Source organism: Neodiprion pinetum, chromosome 1 (genome assembly GCF_021155775.2).
Source record: "Neodiprion pinetum isolate iyNeoPine1 chromosome 1, iyNeoPine1.2, whole genome shotgun sequence".
NCBI classification, from domain to species: domain Eukaryota; kingdom Metazoa; phylum Arthropoda; class Insecta; order Hymenoptera; family Diprionidae; genus Neodiprion; species Neodiprion pinetum.
Window position 1 is genome coordinate 38,654,102 of NC_060232.1, and position 26,601 is coordinate 38,680,702.

At 42.7% G+C, this 26,601-nt stretch overlaps 1 protein-coding gene across 5 annotated transcripts in view; it reads left to right on the top strand.

Annotated features, from left to right (window-relative positions):
• LOC124210719 (follistatin-A) overlaps positions 1 to 23,160 on the top strand; it is a 33,637-nt gene extending 10,477 nt beyond the window's left edge. For 2 of the 5 annotated variants that reach the window (XM_069133080.1, XM_046608987.2), the window contains 5 exons: positions 7,669 to 7,857; positions 8,080 to 8,301; positions 8,846 to 9,118; positions 18,624 to 18,914; positions 22,494 to 23,160. In XM_069133080.1, coding sequence (XP_068989181.1) covers positions 7,669 to 7,857; positions 8,080 to 8,301; positions 8,846 to 9,118; positions 18,624 to 18,914; positions 22,494 to 22,594 — 1,076 coding nt within the window. In that variant the 3' untranslated portion in view covers positions 22,595 to 23,160. The other 3 variants (XM_046608989.2, XM_046608990.2, XM_069133081.1) reach the window with 3 other exon arrangements.
• The last annotated feature ends 3,441 nt before the right edge of the window (positions 23,161 to 26,601 follow it).

Genomic DNA, 26,601 nt, shown 5'->3' on the forward strand with positions numbered 1-26,601 from the left:
GCGCCGCGATTGCCTCTCTGGGTCAGAAAAATAAATAGCAATTTCAACAGAGCTTAATCTCGGAATTGAACGATCGAGCGAACAAGCGCACCGCGTTTAAAATATCGCGTCTATCGCGTACGGTCTTAATGTAAACCCATGCACAGGTATATGAATATGTACCAACCTCCAGCCGGCAGGTATAATACCTTATCGTAACTCGACACCGGATTTTATGAAATCATAATATATACGCGTGGTAGACGTACGTAGACGCATATCGCGGTAAATGTGTTTTAAATTATACGAGGATACGACGCAGCCATGCACCGATCCCCGCTGGGCACGCATTGCATCGCAGCTCGTTGCAGAATGCCATATTTCCTGGAAAGCATAGTAATCGTTGGACAATTGAAATCAAGATAGGTTACTTCCGGTTGTTGTTCACTCCCCTCCTCGGCGAACAACGCCATCACACTACCGCAGGACGTGATCCCTGCGTGTGTAGAACCGAAACGCGTGTATTACCCTCGAATAATACAATGAGACCCGGCAAGCGTACTCCACGCACAAAATACCCAGTAACCGTTTCTGTACCGGGTCTCCGGTCTCTTCGGACTTTCGGAAATAGCGAAGTACGAAGAATCCGCGGTAGAATAAACATCCGAAACCGAATCTCTTTCCTCGGAGTCTACAATCATCCTCTAACGTGTCGAACCGACATTCGGGTTAAGCAACGTAAGGTCCAAGTACTCAAGTAAGACCAGGAACACAAGACCATACGGTACCCGAGTCTTAATTGTTCGAATCCCTAGACAATAATCCGATAGAATTCACGCAACTATCGCTTCAGGATCAAATTGGGTGTGAGAACAGTCATTTCGCTTGGCGATGAGGGAGCCAATGGTATGTGGATGTGACGGGATGGCGATCGGAGTTGTGACGATGAAACGATCGGACACCCTGTATCGGTTACGTGTGTACGTAACTGCAGTGAAAGAGTTCATACAATTCATGTTCTCCTTGGGAGTTGTTATTGGTATAGGTGCATACCTAAGCAGTGACGGACCTCCTGCAACCTCGTACCGACTGCATTATGGATGCTGGGTTATAAGTACGCTGGGCTTTATTATTTCGTGCCGTTCTTGTACGCGATCAATCCCATCGATGAAAAAGAAAAGTGAGACAAACGGATACGTGCAAGACATTTTAAGGGATGATAGAGTGGAAATATGTCGTGTTGTTGGAAATGCGTCAACGCTTCCACGAAAAACAATCTGAGCGGCCTACTTCAGAAGGCATTCGTTGTACCTTAAATACACGAATTTATTTGAACTGCGTGACAATTATCTGCAGTTAAAAGCTTGATGTTATGTTTTAACTCGTATGCCAGGGACCATTCGTGTTTGGCGATACGCCAATGTCGTGGAGAGAAGCTCGGTGGTTATAGTGATTTGTGGTAACGTCGAGATGCGATTGTGTGAGGAATATTCAAAGTCTGTGCTGCGTTTCGTTTTTCCTTCACTTTTGGCGATTGAAGTTCAACTTCATCGATGACGAAACGCGAGGTGAATAAAAATATTGAAAATCTATAAAATCGTGCATTTTATACGACAGTGCAAATGGACGGAAAAATGTGAAGAAACTAGATACGAAATCAAGATTAACGTCGGTGCTGGGAAGAGGAAGAAGCTGGTTATTCCTAGCCGTGAATCTGGTGAACAAATCCGTGCGGTAACGAACGTGATACGAGGCTCAAGGTGTCCTGAAAATCCAAAGTAACAGCCTATAAGTTAACACACTCGATTCACCGATCATCCCCGTATTTATGACGTAGGCAAGACCTCCAGCACAGCTTTGTACCCCGTCGGTTCTCACACTCGATATGAAAGCAGCTATCAAGGGACACCGTAAACATCTGAATATATGCTCGAAGACTGTACGAAATGCAGGGAAACGTGCAGTCGCGAGGGATTGCGAAACGGGCATTCCGTGTCAACTCGGCCGGGTTTTAACCTCGCCATTTTTAATTTGCTTGAATATTTCTTGGGTTGCAGTAGAAAGTAGAGCCTCTGAACCAATCTTTTATTTTTCTCAGACATTCAGAAATCTCACTACTTTCGTTCGAATCATTTTACCACCTTTGAGCTCTTTGAAAATGTTCGATTCACAAAAATCAGTGTTGAAATTATGAAGAACGTGAGATTGATTTTTAGTAAGAATTATTGTCGCCCAATTGTACATAATTCCAGAACCGCGTTTTTCACACAGTCGATAATACTTAAGAAGTTTTTCAAAGTCTCAGAAGCGTTACAGATCGATTCGTCTACGAGCATCAAAAAAAAAGAAAAAAAATATGAACAAAAATAACCGAATCATTGTAGTATCGGCCTTAAAATTACCGGAACAGAAATACAACAATTTGAAAAAAAATTGAACCCGTGAAAATGTTTGAATATTCACACCTAATGAATCGTTTCCTCAAAAAATACAGATCAAAATAATCGAATTCCTTACAGGCTCTATCATGACCTTAAAAAAATTCAAGCAAATCGAAAGTTGGCAGAGTTGGCACGGAATGCCCGATAGTTGGATACGTTACGCCGGGGGCTGAGACGGGCGCAGGTTCGGGGGTGGAGGAACCAGACGACGACGTTGTACTAGGTCGAGAGACGGGATGTGGGCCGCGGTCCGCGTCTCCGCCCCCCATCGCCGTCCCCGCTTCACCCCTTCAACCCCTCTAAATAACCGGGACGACTCTCCAGACGGCGTGATGCTTGCGCTTCGCCGGAACGAGGGAGCCGAACTGGGCCAAACCCCACTTGACCCAACCTACCCTGAACCTTAACGAGGGTAGGAAACCGCCCGCCAAGTGGAGGGCGAGAGGTCCAAAATCTGCGATTCAATTTTCTAACCACGCTCCGTTTTTTCGACACGGGCACTTTTTTCAAACCAATTTGCGGCCGGCTTCTGAATCCTGATCAGGCAACGTGGAATACGGTCTGAATTTAGGCAAGACGCTTTTTTCCTCGTTCAACGGAACAAACAACCCTTGAATGGCTTATGAGGTTTATATACCTACAATTTCTTTTCTTTCTTACTTGGTGCTTTTGAAACTCGAATACCGAACTCCACTGTTGCAGTGCTAGATATGTTTTATTTATTTTTTTATTTTTTTTTCTCTCTTTATCCTCTTAATTGGTCTGAATTAAAAGTCAAGAAAAGAGAAAGAAAAGTGTAACCTGTCCCACTGACAGTGGTATAAATTGCACACGAATAAAAAAAAATCTTTACTTTTGCTCATCGTCAGATTAGTTTCTCCCACTAATTAGCCGTCAGGGATGTTTTTTCATTCGCATTGCCGAAGATTTTTCCCCGACTTAATCGTCTCGTCTTCCACCTTTCTGATTCATCCTTGACCTAATCGTCGGTCAGACGTTTGAGTTTTGGTAAAAAGGTGGCCAAAACACAAATTGTCAATTCTGGGATAAAAATAATAGCAGTAAATGTTAAAGATCTGTTTCATTGAGAGACACTGCGAGACTCGGTAGAGCACATCGAGTCCACGGCACGTATCAGGCTGTATCTCGGTCTATCCGGGTATATCTCTCGTTGTGTATCTCTCTAGTCGAGACTGCATTATCGGTGCATATCACCGTATACTTTATTCGTCGGTTGGTCGGAGGAAAAGGTGGATAAGGAGGAGAAGGGTGGGTACGGACCTCGTTGCACGTTGAATAGCAGAATGCACCGAGCGTCTACTAGACTGTAACATTCCGTCCGGCTTTTTGCCAAGGAACGATTGTGTTAATTATATACTCGTTAGGACGTGTTATACCCGGAGCTAATTGTAAAATACTGGCGGGCTTGCCGGCCGGTCCTTCGTTGCGGTAAGGTTACGCTTTAAATCGACCCCCCTCGCATCCTTCGAATCTTTCCTCTTCCTCGTCGTTCCATTCCGTCCCCTCTCTTTTCAACCTTCAACTCTACGAAAGGCACAGGTTTTAATTTTGTAAAAACCGTCTTCATTCAAGCTGAATCATTTCCTAGAAATAGTCAATTTCGAAACGGTTGATTGTTTCTTTTTTTCAAAACCCTACGAAATTCGATTGCGGAAAATTTTTCTTCATTAAAACCCACATCGTTACACACCCGACGGCTCATGTTCCGACCAAAGTTTTTACAGTCTCTGTACATTGATTATCATCAAATGACATCAAAGAAGATTCTACAGAGAGTGAGACTGGCTGGGATCTCTTGGCACGTGATATAAGCCGTAGCGATTTTAATTTTACATTAAAAACTTTTCAGTGTCCCCTATATTTCTGTATGAAAATTCGATATGGCGGCTCAGTTACTCACTTCCGTATTAAATGTCATCGTCACGAAGGAACAAAATCGACTATTCTTTTTCCAACGGATGATTCGCCTGTTTGATAACAGTAATTAAACAGGTATTGACCAGGGTGGAAGAAGGTATCGACTGAAGTAGTGACAAATTGAAAAAGATAGGTTATGTAATACGATTCATCGCGTGAAAGAAAGAAGATCTGTGACTGGCGAGAAAGTCTACCGACTTTTACTCTGTGCCTACCGCTTTATTTCAGAACCGTATGTTCTATTAACCGCGAGCCAGGAGACAAATTATATATATATATACATACACACACACACACATATGCATATGTGGGTGTGCATAATACAATCGGTGCCGACAGAAGCTAAAAACGAAACGACCCAGGGGCTCCAGAGTGTGTTTGGTATGAACAAAACGACGCGACCATCGGTCTGCGATGCGATGCGATGCGATGCGATGCGGCAGTCGCGGTGCCCGAAGCCAGCGAGGAGTGACGTTGACACGTTGACGTTGACGTTGACGTTGACGCCGAAGTTCGTGTCCTTCTTCGAGACGGTCGTCACTCCTCTATGTGCCACATTGCACTCCACCTTGCACACGGACACATTCGCACACGACTCGTCCGCCGACGCGTACTCCACGGTTTCCGTGAAACCGTACATGCAGAGAAATTCTCCTCAGTCGCAGATATCCCGGAATCCCAAGTATCTTGTTCGATGCCAGTCCGTTGCTGCGGGGCCCCGTCAGCATAACCAGACAAATGAAGTATGGCAAAAAATGATGGCCCCGATTTTCAACAATCCAGTCGTAGAAAGGATCGTGTGAAAACGTATCGAAATCAAGGAATCGGACGCTTTGTATCCGCGCTTGGGCAACGGCCAGGCTTAATTATACAAACATCTCTCACAAGTGATTTACCGATTTTGAATTAACGCGAGGCATATCGAACTACTTCGGATACGGTCTCATCGGATCCACGGTTTTTTAGCTACTGTTAGTGATTACATGTCGGGATTTCAGAGTGGGGGTAAAAATGTAGAAAGATAGAAAAATCGAAGAGCTGCAATATTTAATTTTGATAAAAGCGAATACTTAATATATACCATTTAAATATTTTGAAACTCGAAGTGTGGAAAAGTAAAAGATTAGAAAGGTCGGAACACGGAATGCCAAACTGTAGAATCGTCAGAATTCCACTCAATAATATGTAATCGAATACAGATTCTCCATTTTGCTGTTCCATATCTTGACCTTTCTATACTTTCTCTTTCTGTATTTCGAGTTACTTACCATGTTTTCAAGTTTCTGTACTTGAACTTTCGACATTTTTGAATTCTGCGAATAAGATTTTCGTGTCAATGAAAATTCGATATTCCAGTTCTTGTATCAATCGGCAATTCAAATTTCTTACACCAATCCAAATTTCAAGAATTCCGGGATTGATTTTAGTCCGATGATGAATGCGAGTGCGCCTGGAATTCAAGATGAAAATTCTCCACGTTTTTGCCAACATTAAAGGTCAATTTTCTGCCGACACATAGCGACCAGATATTTCACCGTGTACCCCAGCTCGCATTTCTGCATAACGAGCTGGGAAGCGAGCGAAGGCTGATGGCGTGTTCCACGTCCTGCGCCGTTCTCCTGCATCCTGCATCTGCAATCTGCATCCATCAGACTCAGGGTACACGGTGTCTAGGCTCGGCTAGAATATCGTGTAGAAACGAGACGTTGAAGTGCATAATGGTGCCTGCTGTGTGAGGATAGGTAGCCTCGTGCTACTTTTCCGCAGAGCGCAGCGCTAATCGTTCACTTCTCTCTCTCTCTCTCTCTCTCTCTCTCGCTGTCGTTACTCGACGGTTAATTATATAGCGCGATTTTCTAGCCGGTCTACGCGAGTCAGCTAAGCTCCACATTCCGATCAGCGCAACAGCGGCAGAACGCCGCGTACCCGTCGGCGATCTTGGGCGATTTTAATGCGTCTAGATCATGCTTCAGTTGCCTCTGATCGTCGGTGCGCTGCAACAATTCCCACCACATTGCCGGAATACGCGTACGAATATTGACGGCTCGACTTTAACAATGAAAAATTAACGAATACCGAACAGCTCGCGGATTGCGCTAACAACAAGTAACTGGATGTCGACTCCGTTCGCCTGCGGAGACTCTGCTGTATGAGAAAGCAAAATCCCACTAGAGCTATGGCGATCGCGTAAGAATCACGACAAGAATGACGAAGGAAGAAAAATCACGAGTACACTGGCTACAGTAGAACTTTGCATATTTCACGGACTTTGATAGCTGCTGCACACCGATTGCGCATGCGCCAAATCGTGTGATTTCATTCGTAATTTCGACTGATTCGCACCGGGTTCTGATTTGTTTGCGTGTCTGTTTGACGGACACATTTTCGTCCAAATGGTAAGGTAAGTGTACCAGATATCCACCCGGTTCCAACTATTGATCTTTTTTCGTCGTGTCCGTTTGATCCTTAGTTCTAAAATTACCAAAAAATATACTTTCTAGTGTCTAATCCTCTTTCAATTGGTTTTAGTCATCGAGAAATTCACAACTTGCAGAGTCAATTTGTAATCTTGGAAAATAAAAGGGTCAATAACTGGTACACTTAGCTGAGCTATCGAAATTCGGAGGCGTCTCGAAGCTGTATTTTCTTGGTAACTTTGGATAGCCAAAATCTGACGGTTCTATGTTCAAGCTGACATAACCTCGAAACGCTTACTCGTATTGTTCGCGCTGGATCCCAATCAGAGTTGGCCAGCCTGTCTAAACAAAGGAAAAACTTTGCGCAGGCGCACTTGAAAGTGCGAGTCGAGTAACCGATGAGATTCTACTGTAGTAAACGTAGATGTGAAATTAAGGTCTGGGCCGTACTCGAAAGCATTTTGTTGGTCATTAGCATGACTGGTATTGCTGAATAGTTCGTATACAGGTATACATATAAATAAAATTACTGCTCGCTATTATAACGTAACGGTTAACGGAATATATACATTTTTTTTTTTTCTTTTTTCTTCAGTGGTTGACTCTTTTTTCTATTTTCCGTTTTTTCTTCTTCTTTTTCGTACGGTACTCTCAACATTGGACTGCCGTTATTCCCGTGCACGGGATAACTTTATAACTGTTCACATATCTCGAAATCAGCGTCTACCAAATATCTTCTCCGAACTACGGTCTCTAATCGTTGCATCAACGAATGGGGTTAAAAACACTAATCGTCCTCGGCACGGACCAGACGGATAAATCTTAAAATCGTATCACCGTGGACTCACGAATGCTTGCTAAAAAAAAAAACAAAACACCGTTTCTTATTTCAGGCGGTATCTGTTGGTCTTCTATCCGGAACGGCAGATGCACGGAATTACTGGCACAAGGAATATCTCGGAAGGATTGCTGCGCCTCGAACACCGCAGCAGCGACTGCCTACTCCGATGAAGACTTGGACAGCGGTACCCTCTTCTTCTGGAGGGTTTTAGGGGGCGGCGTGCCCTGCCGGCCTTGCCGAGGTGAGTTTAGACCCTGACAACGAGTAAACGACAAGGAAAGTATCGGATATGGATGAAACTTGGGGTAAAAAACATCCCTAGACGTTTAAGTAGAATATTCCGTGACCTCGAGGTCTGATACTCTCCTTGTGAATCGCTAATCCCGATAAATGGTCACCATTCACCGTCATCTGATATTCTTCGTTCGCCTCGTTCCCACCTCAACTATTTATCCTGACGCAGAAACTTGCACGGAGGTTCGCTGCGAGGAGGGAAAGAAGTGCATCGTTCGTCGGGGGCGGCCGAGGTGCGTTTGCAATTCTGATTGCAAGGCGCCAAGAGGTGGTGGAGGTCCGGTTTGCGGAACGGACGGACGGAGCTACCGAAGTCTTTGCAGGCTTAAGAAACGGGCCTGCAGGAAGGACAGCCACGACCTGGCCGTCGCTTACAATGGCCACTGTCAAAGTGAGTATTTGACACAGATAAGACACAACCGATTATTATATACTCCGCTTCGTTTCCCACGACGTAAAATGGATACATTTTTTCATAACTAAACTCTGATCTAGATGTGATTTTAAATCTTTAACCGAGGAGACATTATTTAAATTATATACTCAATGGAGTCACTGGAATAAAGGGTTATGGAAAAGCTGTGCCGCAAATTGAGTATCATCAACAGACGATGATGATCAGATTTCAATTTTCAAGACAACGGTTTCATTTACGTTCACTAAAAAAGAAAAAAGAAAAAAAACACGACTCGGCAGGTCATTTTTCACTAAAACGAACACCTCATGTTCAGTTATATAACCGTTGCGGTGAATGTATAGTTAGTTGGTAATTCAATAACGATAACCTTTAGCACAAAAGTCGTCGCTGCCACGAAGCAGGCAGCTTTTTCTAGGGGGATAACAGTCTTGATGGTTGATTTGAGAGGGGGGAGCGCGTTTTGCGAAAGTTATTAACGACCTCCACCAAGGGAAGTAACGCGTCAAGTGTCGGGCAGGTTCGTGCACGGGGGTGCGTTGCGGTCCGGGTCGAAGCTGCCTCCTCGACCAAAACCTGAGTCCGCACTGCGTGAAGTGCGCCCGGAGGTGTCCAGCCCCCTCGGTTCAGGGCCGTCACGGACTTCCCGGGATTCACGAGGCCCTTCAGGCCGCAGGGAATCGGCCGGTATGCGGAGCCGACGGAAACACCTACAAGAGCGCCTGCCATCTCCGACTCGCGGCCTGCAGAGCTGGACGAGCCATTCCCATCGCTTATAAAGGACGATGCAAACGTGAGTCGATCATTCGTTCATTCATTCTAGAGTCAAGACCTGAACATCCAACGTTCGAAATTGCCGCCATTTTCATCTTTCATGCCCGACAGAATTTTCTTTAGTTTCTTTTTTCGTCAAGGAAACTTGTCTAGGCAATTTTCCCGCCAAATTTGATGAAACTTTTTTTTCACATCCTCAACGAGATGTTTAAAGACCTGTGGAATCCACAGTACCAGTGACGCGTAAATGAATTCAAATTGTTCAAAGTACGAGCGTCATGTTCAAAAAATTTTAAACCTGTACCTGTAAAATTCCACTAGCATGATACTTGTAAGTCTAGACTCCGTTCGATACAAGATGACGAAGTTGTAGAAGATCGAAAAAGAACGTGGTGCGGTAGTACGGAGAAGATGAATCGAGGTCGAACAAAGTGATAAATAATATTGTGCATAATTTCGCGCATACGCAATGCACAGGATGTTCAGAGATCGGGTCTTGGGGGCCATCTTTACGGTAGCGGCTGGAATTAATATCCATGCATTCAGTTGCGACCGCAGTCCGGATTATATGCAATTTATATAGCTGGGTGGGCCCTGTTTGGGCCTCTTTTTTCCCGCCGCTCCCGGCAGCTATAAGGATCCAGAAGATCCGCAGAGAGACGTGGAACGGTGTCATTACGCATAACATACCAGACACTTCTGGCGTGCCGTTTCGCTGAACGGAAATTAAAGAAGTTATAAAAATTACGGTGAGGACAACGACGACGACGATGGTTATGGTAACAATGGTGATATAATGGTAATAAGGAAAGAGGAATGAGTTAAAATCGTTGAGGTCGAATGTGACCCACAGTCCCATTGAAAAGTTAGTCAAGGAGAAAGAACCGTTCGGAAAATCTTCAGCAATGTTAATTGCTTCGATGATAGTGAATGCGAACAAAAAATTATCCCTAGGTACGGTAGTGTGACAGAAGTGATTGTATACAAGTACAAAGCTCGAAGAACGCGTTTCGTCTCTCAGAGAAAAAATGGTCGTGGAAAAACTTCGACTCCTGTCATGACGCGTTACGAACGTTTTTACCATGGTCTTGTCTATACAGAATTTCAAGTGTACCGATTGGATACAGAACTGCCAAAAAAAAAAAAAATTTATAAACTAGAATCGTACGCCTGGGAATGTTTTGTTCCACCAACGAAACAAAATTTTGGATTCGAGGTAAATTCGGGTTTCTAACATTTTTCCAATTGCAAATCAACCGGTGCTAAACCTGGCCTAAAATTCGAAGGCTTGACGTTCGTCAAAATGGAATACTCGTCGAGTTGTTCCGGAAAAATGTAAAGTGCACTGCGACGGTATCGATGGTATGCAAGAACGCCGTTGCCTGCGTCGCGGTCTAAATATAGGTTATTTAGGGCCAGGAATAGCGAGGTCGTAAAAATAGAATTTAACATTGCCATAAAACAGCTGACGATGCCTGAATTCCAAGCGAGAGGAGGCCTTTAAGAGAGAGAGAGAGAGAGAGAGAGGAGGTGCCGTAACTGCAGGTTACCGATGTCGTTTTTGCCTGACCAATATCTGGCAGCGTCTCGACATCGCGACGTTGGGCATCGTAAGGATCGACCGTATAAGGGGAATGAAGAAAGAAACGATGCAAAGAAGGCAGAGGATGAGGAAAAAAATCGGCGATAGGAGGGAAAGAGAGAGAGAGAGAGAGAGAGAGAGAGAGAGATGTAAAAAAATACGTACGCATCTCGCTAACGCACCACGGCAATATACATATACCAGCGCCGTTTTGCATCGGAATTAGCCTTATTGTTGCCTGTTTGCAATCCCCCGAATCTTGGCAGGTGCTGTAAAGTCCGAAAGGTATGGCATTCATAAAGAGAGAATCTTTCCTCGAATAATAATTCCGCCTATTCGATTACCGTATATACACATACCCTGCATACGTGTCCTCTGTACATATGTGTAGGTACGTATAACGCATGTATCGCGAACACGCGCTCCGCAATCCGAAGGGTAAGAAGCCACGAGTAAAAAAGCTCCCTTACCTCCCTCTTTCTTGCTCTTTCTTCACTTTCTGTTGCACGAGCTCGATCATTTCCTACACAACTATAACGAACGAACCTCATTTGCTACCAATCGTCTTACAATCGATTCCAATGATTTTTTTCCCCGCTTCGACTTCTCTTTTTTCTTTCTTGTATACCTTTCTCGTACGCTGCTTTTCTAGACATTCCTAGATTTCGATCTCGAGAGGTTATCCAACCCAATTGGAAACAATGCGAGTTCTGTATATTTATACTATACGTATAAGTTATTGTACATTCAACTGAAACAAGTGGAAGCTTTGGTTAATTCCAACCGACGCGACATTCGTAACTACGTCGTTCTTTTATGAGGAGAAAAAAAAACTCGACTGTTTAACTAATCGCAGCTTTCGACTTGAGCCAATTTCTCAGATCCTATGAACGGTTAAAATTAATTCGATTCTGCTCTGTAAAAGTGTCGAAAACTTTAGAAATTAAAAACACGAGTCCCGCCCTGAACGTAATTCTAGAAATCGTTGAAACGGAAATTATTTCCAAAAACCACGTAAAATATTTCTTCTTCCTCCGTTAACTATCACCCTACTCGTGATTTTCGACTCTTCAAATTTCCCCCCTCACCCCTAATTCGCCATGACGCAAGACGTCGCTTGGTGCCAGCGCCGATCAGACGGGGGTGGTCGCGTGTTCGGGGTTGGGACAGGACGTCGCGTCGCGCTCGGGGCGTCCGGTTCTGGTGACCTTGCGACGTCCTTGCTCCCGGGTTCGTTGACCGAGCGTCGCGTCGCCCACGCGACCGAAGCAGGCAGGGCCCCAACTTGCCCAAAAACTCTCTCTCTCTCCTTCTCTCTTTATCCCTCTCTATCTCCCCCGGTGCCAGCGACCGGTAACTGCAGCGCCGTCAGTCCTTACGACGGGACGCCACCGCAACCAATCACTCCGAAAATAAACCGGCGACGCCGCCGCGTCGATTTCTTATGCAGGGCACAGCTCCCTCCATCCTCTCCTCTTCCCCCACGCGGTAAACCGACCCGCACGCGATGTGCTCGTAGCCTTGACGGTCGATGGATTGAAAAAAAAAATAATAATTAATAAACAAATAAATATACAAACCAATGTGTCGATAAATAAACAAACGACCAAGCCATTTTGCGAACACGTGGAGCGGAACAGCGAGGCTGATATGTGATAAATATTCAAAACTACCGCAAGATATTCGATAAACTTTCGATTTCCGAGTATTCAATCAGTAGAGCTTCTTCGATAAATTGTTTAATACGAGAGTCTTGGAATACTGAGCATCGGACCGCGCATGCGCCAAGTTTTTCCAATGTATTATACAGACAGGCTCGCCAACTCTGTCTGGTTCGACCACTGCGAAAACTGTCAGTTATACGTGCGAGCTTTCAAGATTATGTTGATTCAAATGCGGACCCGTCACGATCGGATGTTTCAAACTGTCAACGCAAAATAACCTCGGGATTTCTGCCAATTTTCTAGCTCGCGTCTCGCCGTAACTAGGTTGATCATCCTGACAAGCGGACAAAAAACAACTCGGCGGGAATTTCTTGAATCTTCGAATGAAATCACGTGACTTGATGCCCGTGCATTTGGCGGGTCAATGCGATAATACAGAGTTTTTACACACGTGTTCCCCGAACAAGGACCAAAAATTCCCTGATTCAACGACGAAGGCAATCAACAAGTGTTGATTTAGAACACGGAGAAGAAAACACTTAAGAAAAACAAATAAAATGTATACCAGGATTTTTTCGAGTGAGAAGAATCTTCTGGCACAATAATCGGTCCGAGTCCGCGGCACTGAAGGGCTTTAAAATAATGCTCTTCGTTCGCTACGAAGGGGGAGGGGGATTAATAATAATCGGGAAGTGCAGGATTAGACAACGCAGAAGCAGCAAAATGAAAACAATCTCGACAGCGCGATGATGATACGCATACCTACTATGTAAACAAAGAACGTGACCCGGCGATCTGGGAATGCAAACTTGAGGACCGATATACGGAACGCTTACTACGTCTGAACGGGTATCGTTGTTGGTATCTGGAGTAAGTATATATGTATACATGTATGTATATACCCATGTATATATATATACAAGAAGAAGCTGCTGCCTTGCCGTAGAGCGAAAGGGGATCGGTGCCCGGTGTCTCGGTGGGTAGATAGGCGCCCGTGCCTACCGACGGGGTCATCAACTCCCATCTCCCGGACGGCTGGATGTAAACAAGGTTGAGCGTTACGCGCCCTGGGCCCTGGGCCCCACTCGTGACTCCTCGCAAGCACACAGGCGCACATTCAGCCGGTGCAGGACGAAGGGACCGTCGGAGTGAGCTGCGAAGGGCCTCGCCGAGTCTCCAGGCAGCCGAGTCCGCGATGCCTGGGCCCCAGAACTTGGCGCTGTGCTGCGGTGCAGCGGCTCCGTTGCGTCATTCTTTTTGCAGTACTCACCGTGCATGGGCCTCACCGCCGCCCCCCCCCCTGCCCCCTGCCCCCTGCCCCCTCCCCCCTACCCCCTCCCATTCCCAGTCGCAAACTCTGCCCCAGAGTTTAATGCCTTCGACGGAGATCCCCGCGCTTGCTTCCCCCTCGCCCAGAATCACCTTTGCGGATGACGTACCTACCGACGTGCATTATACACCGAATGTAAACACTCCCTGAGAGGCCCAAACCTCCATCCGAGATTTGGCGGAACGTCACGGTTTGTCTTCACGGAAATTTCGTCTTCGATCGGAGAAAAGTCCGAGAGCTTTTCTTTGGCTGTGGGTAAAAGTTCTTATACCTTGGACCTGTTGAATTATGGCAAAGCTGGATACGGGAAGAGAACATGGTCGAGGAGTACGAAACGTTCTTCTTCCAGACGCCGCGCAACCCCCATGAAACCAGTTCACTTTTACGCCACACCCGAGCTCAAGACAATCGACGAAACGCTATGACCGAAACGAAAACTTAATAATCCGGTTAATGACCGGACAGCACGGCGCGAGCTGCGATCATCATTTCGAGGCATTTTCTCGACCGGCAATGAGTGGCTCGAATTACAGGTATGCCTCGAGAAGAACGCGATTATGGAATGAGGAATCATGAGGTATCATGAGGTATCATGAGGCTCGAGTCTTCGGTGCAATGCAATTTCGAATCAGCAAGTCGAGTCACCGTCGTCTGGTCTTTGGACCCAACATCAAGGCGGACTGTAAAATGGATTATGACGTGTGAAAATCTGAACGTTTGTGGTCGACACAGTCAGTCACGGGCAGTTTGAAATGATGCGAGCAAATACTGCAGAGCAGTCACCGAGGCGATGAGCAAACTACGGAGATAGTGAATAAATCGCTGGTACTCGATGTGCGAGTGTTTAAAACGCGGGAAGAGCCCGAAATACATCAAAGGGAGCAAAGAATGGCTATTAAAGTAGTTCATTTTTTCACTTTTGTTTCTTTAGGAGTGCCACTCGAAAAATTTGTCAAGTATAGAAAAAAAAAAAAAAAAACAGTGAAAAATATATAAAAAATATTTTCCTACCTCCTCCAGGTGTTTTTCCAGTAATTGTCACAAATTTTTCGAGCACTACCTTCAGAAAATCGAAACAAGGTTCAAAAATAACCACCCTAACGGATGGATCGCGATGCTACGGTGACATTTTGACGTCGTGCGGTAACCTCTGACAGTACTTGCACGTAAGCGTGGAAAAGAAGATAAGCGAGTGCAGTGAGAGCGGATGAGGAGGAGACGTGGAGCACTTAGCACCTCGAAGTGACCGCGAAGAGGAGGGTATGCACACAATGCCTCGGAACAGCGGTCGCTGAGCAAATAAGCAAACATGGTGGTCACCGGTCAGGGTGATTCGCGTGCTAGGTGTCGCAGGGTCAACACTCGAGAAAGAGGTGCGAAAAGTTTCTACCCGCGCTGAATCTCAAGCAAACATCAATAAGGGTGGAGGCCTGCAGCACCGGGTCTCCGGGTCGTCTCAACTCCTCGAGGATCGAGCGCCGCCGTAAGGAGTTGAGGAGGACTGTACCGGCCATAAAACTGTAGAGGGCCCAAAGTGCGGTTAAAAATACCGAGACAATTGCTGAAAGCTTCGCAAAGACAAGTGCGCAAATATCCATCTTCACGCGCCAGCTTCTTATCTTTCATCCTCCTGCGGCTCGAGCTTTTTTTCCTCGGCTGCAGCATGACTGCTCGAATACACACTCACTCGTTTCGAAAGACACGTATTCGCGAAACCATCTGGGCTAAAAGCGTTAAGTAATTTGCTTATTATACGATTCGCGAACTCGTGGAAAGCAAAGTCAAACCAAGGAATTAGCACTTGCAGGTGCTGCCATGCCGAGTGTATTAATTGAAGGGGAAAATTCTCGCGGAGCTTGTACTTTGTTGCAGTTAATGGGGAAATTGCAGTCCTTTATTTCGTGTATGGACAATTTCACGAATTGTATTATATGATTCCACCGTGTCTGCAATTTTGATATTTTCAACGACAGCTGAATAAACAGGTTTGCATTTACCGAATATGGTGGATCGAATATAGCGAAAGAAATGTTTTGTTAATTCAAATAAATTATGTGGCTTGAATCAGATAACAATTTTTCAATCCATAAGAACAACAAGCAATTTTTCTATGAGTATAAGCGTAATTTTCGAGATAATCATATCTTAGTGAATTGCATTTATAAAACTCGTAAAATAGAAATTTCATCGTTTGGTTATTCGCGTACAATCGGCGAAATTTCTAGTTTAAACTACTTTAAAAAGAGTTGATTTACTGTTAACAAATTTATATTTTGACATGGCGAAATAAATGTTTCATCATTATTTGGCTCAACTTAAATTGGATAACATTAACAAAACATTCATATCCTCATATCTGAACATACGCTTATTAACGGTAAATGAACTCTTTCCTCAGTGATTCTGGTGGTAAAATTCGCAACTGAATTACGATATAATAATAAGATGTTACGACGAAATTCAACGAGTAACTTATTACATGGTTTATTTTATAAATCTGAGATAAATATACAAAAAATCAGGCAACAAATTCCAAAAGCACGATTCGCGTTTCTGCGATTTCATGCGTAATTCCTTATACATTATTCTCGAATTTACAAGATAAATCACGCAACAAGTGACACGTCGATTTCGGTCATAACATCGTACGATTTAAGACAGGGCAATCTTGAGCAGGGTGTACTTTTCTTCGCCGACACCCACTGCCGTCAAGCACGATACCGAATGCAGGAAAGAAACACGGAGGGCAAGAAGAAGCCGCTGCACGTGGCGCGGTGAGAATCTCGGGTAGCCTAATCGGGTTAATCTCGCGGCCTCTTTGCCCCGGTAAGCCGAGATGTGAGTCCGGTGTCTAGGTGGTACGCGACTCTGACAATGAGCGGCGGCGGCCAGGGAAGATGTACGTGCGATATTTACTTATGTTGGCCGAAGCGGGGCGCGGAAGGCGAAGAGCGGCTACATACATAACCGATTCCCTCGGAGGCTCGCAATCAGCGAACAAGGAAGCTGCGCGGCGATTCCTCTTGCCGATTTCTATGCCGCTTGCGTAGGCAGTCTGCTTCTGATCGTGTGCATGCCTCTCGTAGTCTTCCCAGCATCCCGTCCGCTGCTCCTCCTTCGTCTCAGATTCCACTTTGTGTATACGTGCCAGATAATTATCAGCAGAGTGGAATCCGCCTTGGTTATGGTATGGAAGAGATGATGTAGAGACTCGTAACGTATCGACGAGCTACTAATTTCATCGCTGTTTTTACCATCGTCGTGGTTTTTGATCAATTTTTATGAAACGTTATTCAGAGACACTCATTAGCGGTACATTTTTTACACTCTGGTGTGTCGAAATTGCGAGAAAGCTATAAATGAAATGAAAATAACTAAAAATAACTAGTTTCAACGGCGCTGGGTTGAAATTTCGAATTTTTTGACGGCGAAAATTAAAGTAAAGAAATTAAGCTTTGACGGGACATCGAGGTTTTGAATGATCAGAAACTCACGATCAAAGTTCTGAAAGTGCAAAATTCCCAAAGGACAAAATGCCGAAAAAGTGTAATTTCGACAAGTCAAAGTTCAGAAACTGCGTAAATGAGAAAATTTAAAAATCTGAAACATCGAAATTTCGAATGATTGAAAAATTTTGGTTCTGTGAATTTCTGACTAGGTGAAATTTGATGACCATTATGATTTTTCTTTGTTTTGGAATTTCGATATTTTTATTTTCTGAATCCTCGTCACTCTGATTTTCGGTTTTTCTCATTTTCGGAATTTTTCTCTATCGAAACTTTATTTTTCGGAATTTTTCTCTATCGTGACGTAAATTTTGAGCCCTCGGGTTTCCGAAAATTCGAAACTTTGTTGTTTGGTAAAAGTTTGATTTCTTTACCTCAAGTTTCGGCATAAAAAATAATTCGAAATCAGGCGCTTACGAAACTTTTCAATTTCGTAACTTCAACCCAGCCCCAATTGAGCATTCAGTCGTCCCGATTTAGATTGAAAAATTTCCTTCACTCCAATTCCGCGCGACGAGATCGCGCAATGAGAATGAGTATGAACTTTTCGGAGCACGATATAAATGCGCGAGTGAATTTACAAGGGGCCTTGACCCGAGACTCGACACGTGGCACAGCGTCCTATAGCTGTGAAAAAAAGTAAAAAATTATGCAACAACACACGTATACCCAACGCTAATAATCGGTCGTCGGCCGGCTAGCCGGATAGTCGTTTTCTAAATTGTTGACCTTCAAAATAGAGTAGGGGAGCGTACGTTGACCCGCACGTGTTCGGCTGCGACCTCATTAAATCCAAACGATTGCTTCCGATTTTTCGCCGCAGTTGACCGACGTCTAGGAGACTATATATCAACCGTATACAATAAAAATAGTCAGCGACGAAGCCCCGCAGACTTTAACAATAATATTCCCCCCATTTCGTAATCATCTAAGTTAAATACCAGCGTCCAAGTAAAACCAACTCTGCCGTTCGTACGGTTGTTGCCCTATTGTCATATAATGTGAATTTCAATCGTGCCGGCTATATTTCTCGGTAAAATGTATCCTGAATTGCATAAAACCAGGCGGAATTACCGTGTGTTAAATTGCCGATGACGTCACATATTTCCGGGCAGTAACCCGACGAGATCTCTTTAAACACTGAAAAATAAATGAAATCACTCTAAAATTCTGATACGATGGTATTATAATAAAAAGACAATTTATAAATTGTCTCTTCCGAGCGAGTTGTTCTACAAAATATTGTAGACGCGAAGTAAATGTTTGGAGTAGACTTGTCTGCAGGATAGTTGAAAAAAATCTAGGACATTGATCATTTCTCCAATTTCATTGCTATTTATTTTCATAAAATACATAATTATACCGTTATTAGAATAAAGTAATCCGCAAGAATTTGGAGAATGTACAGATGGGTAAGGAGAGGTTCCTTTCCTTGATTTCAGAGGCTGCAGACTGTTCGAGCATCCGATGCCGAGAGGGTCAGACGTGCTTGACGGAGATGGGATCTGGCAGGCCAAGATGCGTGACCTGCAGCTACCGATGTCCTCGGAGACGCAACCGGAACCCGTCTTCGTCCCCGTCCTCGGCCGCCGCAACCCCCCAGTACTGCGCCTCCAATAATATAACCTACCCCAGCTGGTGTCACATCGTTAAGGATGCCTGCCTGACGGGTTTCGTACTGGAGACCCTTCATCCAGGACCCTGTAACCTTTACGACGCTGCGATTCACGTAGGTTCGTAAAACAAATTCATCCGTTCTGTACAACATTATTCCGACAAAGTTTCGTAGGTTTGTCGATTCGATAACCAATTTAATTTTTACCGTGCAATCATCCGTCGATTTTCGATATTTATACAGAGTTCGTCGGATGACGAATACTACGAGTTTACATTGCAAAATATTTCATTAGTGGTTTTTGAAACACACCGTTCTGGTAACAAAAAACTGGACCAAAGTTCGTCGTTCGATGTATGTATAAACGTGGCGTACCCAGAGCTTCTTGGCATAATAAATAATCGAAAAAAAGGAAATATCGGATTGAGGATGTTGACTCGAGGTTATACGGTTATAGGTGGTTATAATATATTTCCGTTTCCTCTTAATTACGAAAATCAGGGAGGAAAATTTCTACCGTTTGCAGTAATTATAGCGCGCAGCTCACTACATTTATGAATATATTACATGTATACACAGAGAATACGCGTGTATGCGACCGTGTGCGCATAGCTAGTTGGCGGTGAAAATTTATGTTACGCGCTTTTCACCGTGCATAACACACATTCGTTTGACAAATTTACGAGGCGCCGAAGCACGCTCGTGAGATAACTTAAACACGGCACGACGTAAGTCCACGGACACAACATGGCAGCAGCAGCGGCAGCAGCAGCGGCAGTATCATCACGCAGCCGACAGCAAAACGAGACTCCAAAAAAGATCGGAGCTGTTGGTTCGTACAGTATAAAGAGGGGAGGGGGATCGGAGTTGAAGGCACTCCTAAAATCGAAAATACATCGTGCGTTTCAAACCGGGGAGAATTTCTCTTCGCAGGGCCGCGACGCATGGATTTGCCCCGCAGCAGGTTATATCTTGAATGAAAACAACGTTCATTTTTGTCCAAACTCACACGCGCAGACACAAACATACCATATTCTCAAATACCACATTCCCGCAGCCGGGAATGCGGACAGCTGTTCATTTTGTGATATCCACCCATAATCTATATTTGTATACCGCGTGCACCGACATAACAATACCTACATATAACCCAAGCCAAAAACGAGGCCCGCAGATATTATACTCCGATTTTCCATTGTTGGGGTCGGTTTCGGACACCCTGAGCTTTGCTAGTTCGCGGATAGAACACAGCGTCCGAGTAAAGATCAAAGCACGCTCATACTCGGCGGAATGCCTCGAGTTACGGCGTGGTTTCGTAGCCTAGGTTAGTGTTGGTTGATTCTGGCTCCGCAGAATCTGGATCATCGAGGGGCGGTCAAACTGACCGAAGCTGCAAGCTCACGCTGGTCAACGCATTTAGACAGCTTGAGTAAATTTAGCTTTCTCCCAAGGCGCACTTTTACTCCGTTCTCAATTAGGCGTCGCAGATGGGCCTCTACCTGGGTTTCCTCAACGTTTTTTCGAACCGTAGAATAGTGGGAGAAAGTTCAAACCTCGAATAGGTCACGCTTTCCGTTACATCGAACCCAACTTATCCCGGCTCGTCGTGTTGCACGAACCTCGTGATGTGGCTTTAAAGAGGCGTCGCGGTACACCGGCTTTAAGGGAACATTCACAGGGATCTCAGGAAATTCCTTGGCGTTTTAGTTAATTTCTTTTCTCACGCAGGAAGAGCTCGAAGAATTTTGTTGGTTTTGCACATCTTACATAGGAAATTTGGGAGTCGTACCCATACATTATACTAGGAGTTCATTTTAATTTTTAGGATCCGTACACTTAGTATCGACACCTATAAATGTCTTTGCATTTCAAGTTCTTTGACCGTTCCGTTTTTGAAAAATTAGGAGTTAAAGGTCGGGTTTCATACACAGATTCTTATGGGTATCGTAAAAAAAATTTAGAACTCTAAGACGTTCAAAAAACCAAAACGCGACAATAAAATATTGAAAAAAAGTGTAGAACGCTAGAATGAAACATTTTGAATAAGAGAAATGAATGAAATAACAGAATGGAACATTCTGAAAGAAGAGAAAACTAACTGAAATTTAGTTCCAGAAAGTTGGTACTGGGCAGGCTTACTTGTTTACTTGTTTACTTGCCTACACCTCGTGGAGGTTCTCAAACCTTCTTGATCTGTCTTCAGTATACGTTAAACTTTAATACGGAACAATCACGTATTTTGTTGAGCTTAACGCAAACTTAGATATAAAGATACACCGTCATTTCCCAACCATTAAAAAATTGAACCTTACAGAAATCGTTTGAAATTTTCGCTCGTATTATCATCAACCCTGACTATCTTCTTTCAAAAGTTGTTTCACATTATAAATTCGAAACTCGATTAAACTGGAGCATTTAAATTCGTCGTTGTTATAAGTGGAAAATTCAGGGTTATCTTGAAATCATTAATTTAGAATCCGACCAAATAGCAGAAAGTCCTGCAGCATTCATACCTCTTCCAACCACCTTACCGGACTCTTGTATGCGGCTATCTCGGTATAACGCTGTTTACTGCACAATTGAGATTTGGCAAGCCCTGATGTCAGGAATAATTCTTGTTATGTACGACGTTGAACTGCACTCAGCCTTACTACGGCACTTCGATCGACGGAAGCTGCATGTGCATAACATACCTGCTGCACATATGCACGCCGCTCATACGGCTGCCTTTCAAGCTCGAAGATATTCCGCACGTTTCGAATCGCACCCGTGATGCAGGGATTCGGACGTCTGGTATTATACCGGATGCTGTCCTCCCTTGGCCAGCCTTCGGACGAAAGCACATTCCATCGTCTCCCCTCGAACCCCTCCGTCGTACTCTTCACCCCCCCCCCCCCCCCCCCTACAGACGCAGATACGAAACGCACGTGTAACTAACACGACACGCAGTGCGGTCATTTTCACGTAACGCGAACACGTAACACTGCATCGCCTGTACACGGCACATAACACGATACTCGATTGAAAGCTTGGAAAAATTGTACAATGTACAAGTACGAAGTTTCCTGCTGCGGAAAACAGGAAAGGGGTTAAATCGGTAAAATTCATTTACTTCCAGCTAACCTTTTTTTTTTTTTTTACAGGAATACCGGATGTAATATAAGGGAAGGTGTAAAATTCGAGACAAAATTGTTTGTTCTACATTTTTTTGACCTCGCTGATTTCGCCCAAAAAGAAACGTACCTTATTATTCTCGTAGTTTGGAAATTGGAATATTTCCGTTTATTTTGAGTGAACGGCTTAATCGAAAAATTTTATTCGAATAACTGTGATATCGTTCTTTCTTCGTGTTCCCCACTTCGCTCAGGTCTTCTCGATAAAGGGCGGATTCCCCGAGGCTTATCGATGCGAACAACGCGTCGCCTATAAATAGGCAACTAAGGCTACACCTGGGGTACTTACCGCGTGTAATGTGTAACTCCAGTTGCCTGTATCCTGGCGAAGCGTCGTCGTTCGCATCTCTAACCATCAACGAATCCTCCCGATATGTAACCTTTAACGCACCGCGGAACAAAAATCGAAAACTTTGCATGAAAATGAGAAAAAATCTCGTGGAAATTCGTATGAACTAATAAATTAGTCGGGCAATTTTAGCAAAAAAAAAAAAATTATTATTTCGTTGGCTTCATGCGAGCAGATGGGAACAACACGTCACTCGCTTACGACGTAGAGCTGGCCGAAAACACGTCGAGGGTGAAGGAAAGCGGAGCTCCAAGACGCGAGTCGCGACTTCTGTGACGATGCTAAACGGCGGCCGTCGAAACTAGAGGGTTTTGACCGGTTCTGGACACCAAAGAGAGCGACGACCGCGTATCTAATACGCCAACATACGGATAATCTCTTATCAAGCTGCAGTCACGTGACCCCCGACGACGAGTGTAACGCCCGCAATAATATCTCGCCTGCTGCAGTGACGTTAAATCAATTTTTAAGTATTCGAAATGTAGCGACTTAGATAGACCAGTAATTCAAAGTTCTTAAGTTTAGTATTTATTTAATGAATCGATTAACTCGTCGACGACGATACCGTATCTCTATTGTAAGTATATACATCGTATACACCGTTATCCGATCCACCCCATCTTATACTCTTTTGTGTTTTTTTTTTTTTTTTTTCATCTCATATATTATACACGAAAAATGTAACGCGAGGTCCGATTCTACCGGAAATCAGAAGCGGATTGACAAGCATTGTTCCGAATAACCAAGACCGGAAAAACGCGCTACAAGAATCGAAAAAAAAAAAGAACAAACACATCGCCGACAGTTGAATTACGAGACAAGATAGCGGGCATTAAAAGTGAGCTTTCCGTTGAAGAATTGTGGGTAAAATTGATGATCTATCAATCGTGAGAACAGAGCAATTAGACGCGGAGAATGTCAATCGGGAGTTCAATAAATTTCAGCTCACTTGACGCGCTAATTAAGGGTGACGATGGACGGTCATTCAAAGTGGCATGTACTTAATTGATCCGGAAAAATTAGGCGGATAAATAATGAAGCGCAATTGGTAAAGTCGAGAAGGACGCGAGGCCGAAACCGTCGACGACGAATTACTCGAGCGACGAGGAATCAGTTGGCACGTCGAGAATCTCGACGGGAGTGCAGCGAGCTCGGTGAGAGGTGAGAGATATATTATCTAAATTAGAGCTCTCGAGCTCTCGAGGTGCGCCTGTCTGCGCCGCCACTCGAAGAGCTTGTAAACACACGTTGCAATATTTACGATATGTTTATCCGCAAAGTGCCGGCAACACAGACGGCACAACATGTACCTCAAAGTCTTCTGCCGCTCCGGAAATAGACCGCTTGACGAATGCCTCGTAGCGACGCGAACGCGTGTATATAATTGTAACGCAGTGGTGCAAATTGCGGTCATTAATTATTCACACGGTACTGTTCAAGATCAGTAGATGATATCAAAATTACGATTATTTGGGATATCTTAACCCAATCATTGATTAAATGCTCTATATATGTATACTTGTTTCCTCAATCGGTACTTTGATAGTAAAAAAAATCTCACAGCCGCATCAAAATTACTCTGACTGATCGATCGATTTTTTTAACGTCGGTGGTAAATTTTTTACGCTCTCAATTTTATCAATGACCACGCATAACTTGAACTAATTTTTTTTTTCTTTCGTCATTTTGTGAACGGAAAATGGAGAAAATATTTTCTAAAATTTCAAAAATTGTACCTCGTCGCAAATTTTCGTGAAATAAAACAGAGATCTGAATGTTTAGTCAAACAATTTTTTCAATTCCAAATTTTCTACAAATATAACCTTTTGAAAATATAATATAATTATAGAAATAAAGGAATTAATAAATCTCTCTATATATATACATATATGTATTCGTTATTATCTATGTACTTGCATGTGTAATCTACACGTACTATCGTATATTACGCGCGTGTATTTACAGGCAAAACAGGTAACAACTAAATTATGAATCTTATATTAATTATGCGAGAGGAAAATACGATATATTATACAGGTATATATATATATATCATACGAGGAAAATTAAAATAATAATAATAATAAGTAGAAACGTCCATATAGTTCCTGTAAGATACGAATCATACATAAACATTAATATAAATTATCAATCACCATATATATATATAATTCTCACTTTATACATTATATTCATTTTAAGCATTAGGCATATTAACTATCACTATTATTATTTCGCTTATTGCAATTATATTGAATGCCAGCGTTTTCACATTATTTAACAATAGGTGTATAATATAATTATATCGACTTCGTAATTATTCTTTATTATTATAACAATTCAGATAGCTACTTTATAATTATAATCCCTTAAATCAGTGTAACTAGCATTTCTATTTTAACAATATTTGTCAATTTTCGATTTAGATTACACCTGCCGAGTCGCAGCAAATATACATACATGTAAATGTATAATATACACGGTATAGGTGATGAATTTGTCGTGAATTGAAAAGTATAATAACGATTAGAAGAAGACAATAAGAGTAAATAGGTATGTATTTGTATAATAGCAAAGGTCAAGGACGATTGTCCAACTGCAAATTTCATCAGCTTAAATTGTTATATATAGCGCTTGATTCTTAAATTATATGTATTTTTAATTCTACCCAAGTTTAAACGATATAGGTATACTGTATGGTATAACGAATCCATAAATGCAATTGCAATTATACCGAGCCATTAATAAGTCGAAATTGTACACAACGTGCACAATGGTGTAATTTATTTTTTCTCGACAAGCTCTAAATGAGAAGTAACTGCGTGGCGAAAAATCTGAAAAAAACCTGTATAAACGAAATAATGAAGAATTGATATTGCAGAAAAGCTTGCACACTATTTCAATTACAATTAATAATAACTTAGGACAATACCACCGCGCATTATATATTATACCTACGTATAAAATAAAATTACGATACCTACAGGTATTTATAGCTTACGAAGCAATAGTTATCATATGATATCTGACATAGATACGATATTCAACTAGTAACCATTTAACTATCGCTCTACATACTGTAATAATTCAAAAACGTAAACTATATTGAAGATACGTGATATCCGACAAATGCGCGCCGCACTTGTCTTATCGCAATAAATAAATTGCTTACTCCGCGGTTTCTCCTTAAGGCAATTGACGCGACCCCGCAATGGGACTTCCGCTTGTAATAAATACCGTTGGTATATCAAGTATCGATATTCTTCGTTTGTTGAACAATCCTCTGCTTAACATCTGCATCATATTGATACATTTTATCGCCATATTTCTGTATAAATATGTCGTTATCTATCAAGTTGAAGTTGCGTTCATCAACGCACGTTGCAATCATTGTACATTGACTTTCGAGTGTCTAGAATCTCTGTGCATGGTGCAGATGTACACTTACAATCATTTTTTTTATTCAATGTTATCTAGAACCATTTAACTATAAATGTATCATACCATTATTTATCAAAGTGTACGCTTAATTTGTAAAAGATTTGCGAATGAATGTTGAATATGTTAATATTAATTATTATAATTACTCTCTAACAAACTAAATTATTTTATGTTTTGGAATATATGCACTAAAAAATGAAGAGCATATTTATTCATATATCTAACTGTATCAAAAGCGCGATGACGTATTTGCTTGATTTCAATTATTCAACAAGAATAGTTAAAAAATATTTAAGAAAAAATTTTGATGTGATCACATCTCAGTTGACTTTTCGACAATCGCCTTTTTTCGACAATCGACGTATTACAATGTTAAAATCCAAATTCTCATTTCCGTTGGATGATATTATATTGAGACGAGAATTAATAAATATTACAAATCGTCGTGAATGTTTTTTCAGTCGATGAAACGTATAACATTAAAAACAATACAGATTCAAACAGTAAATATATATATAGACATAAATACATTATATATTATAAATATATACATACTTTAAAGACTGTGGAACATTATATAGGTGTATAAATGTTTAAATAAATTATTATAACGTCGACATAATTATTTGGAACCGTGATTACGATAAATTTGTCGAGCAAATTCCTTCAATCTCTAATAGTACGGCCTGTTTCAGCTTACATCGTTCCAAAATTTTATCGAAATCTCGAATCTATAAACTAATGACTCTGGCATGAATTGTGAAATCACGTGATTTTCGACAAGATCAACTGTTCATAATTAATGCGGCGTACAAATTGATAGCTTTCGAGCCAACCAATAT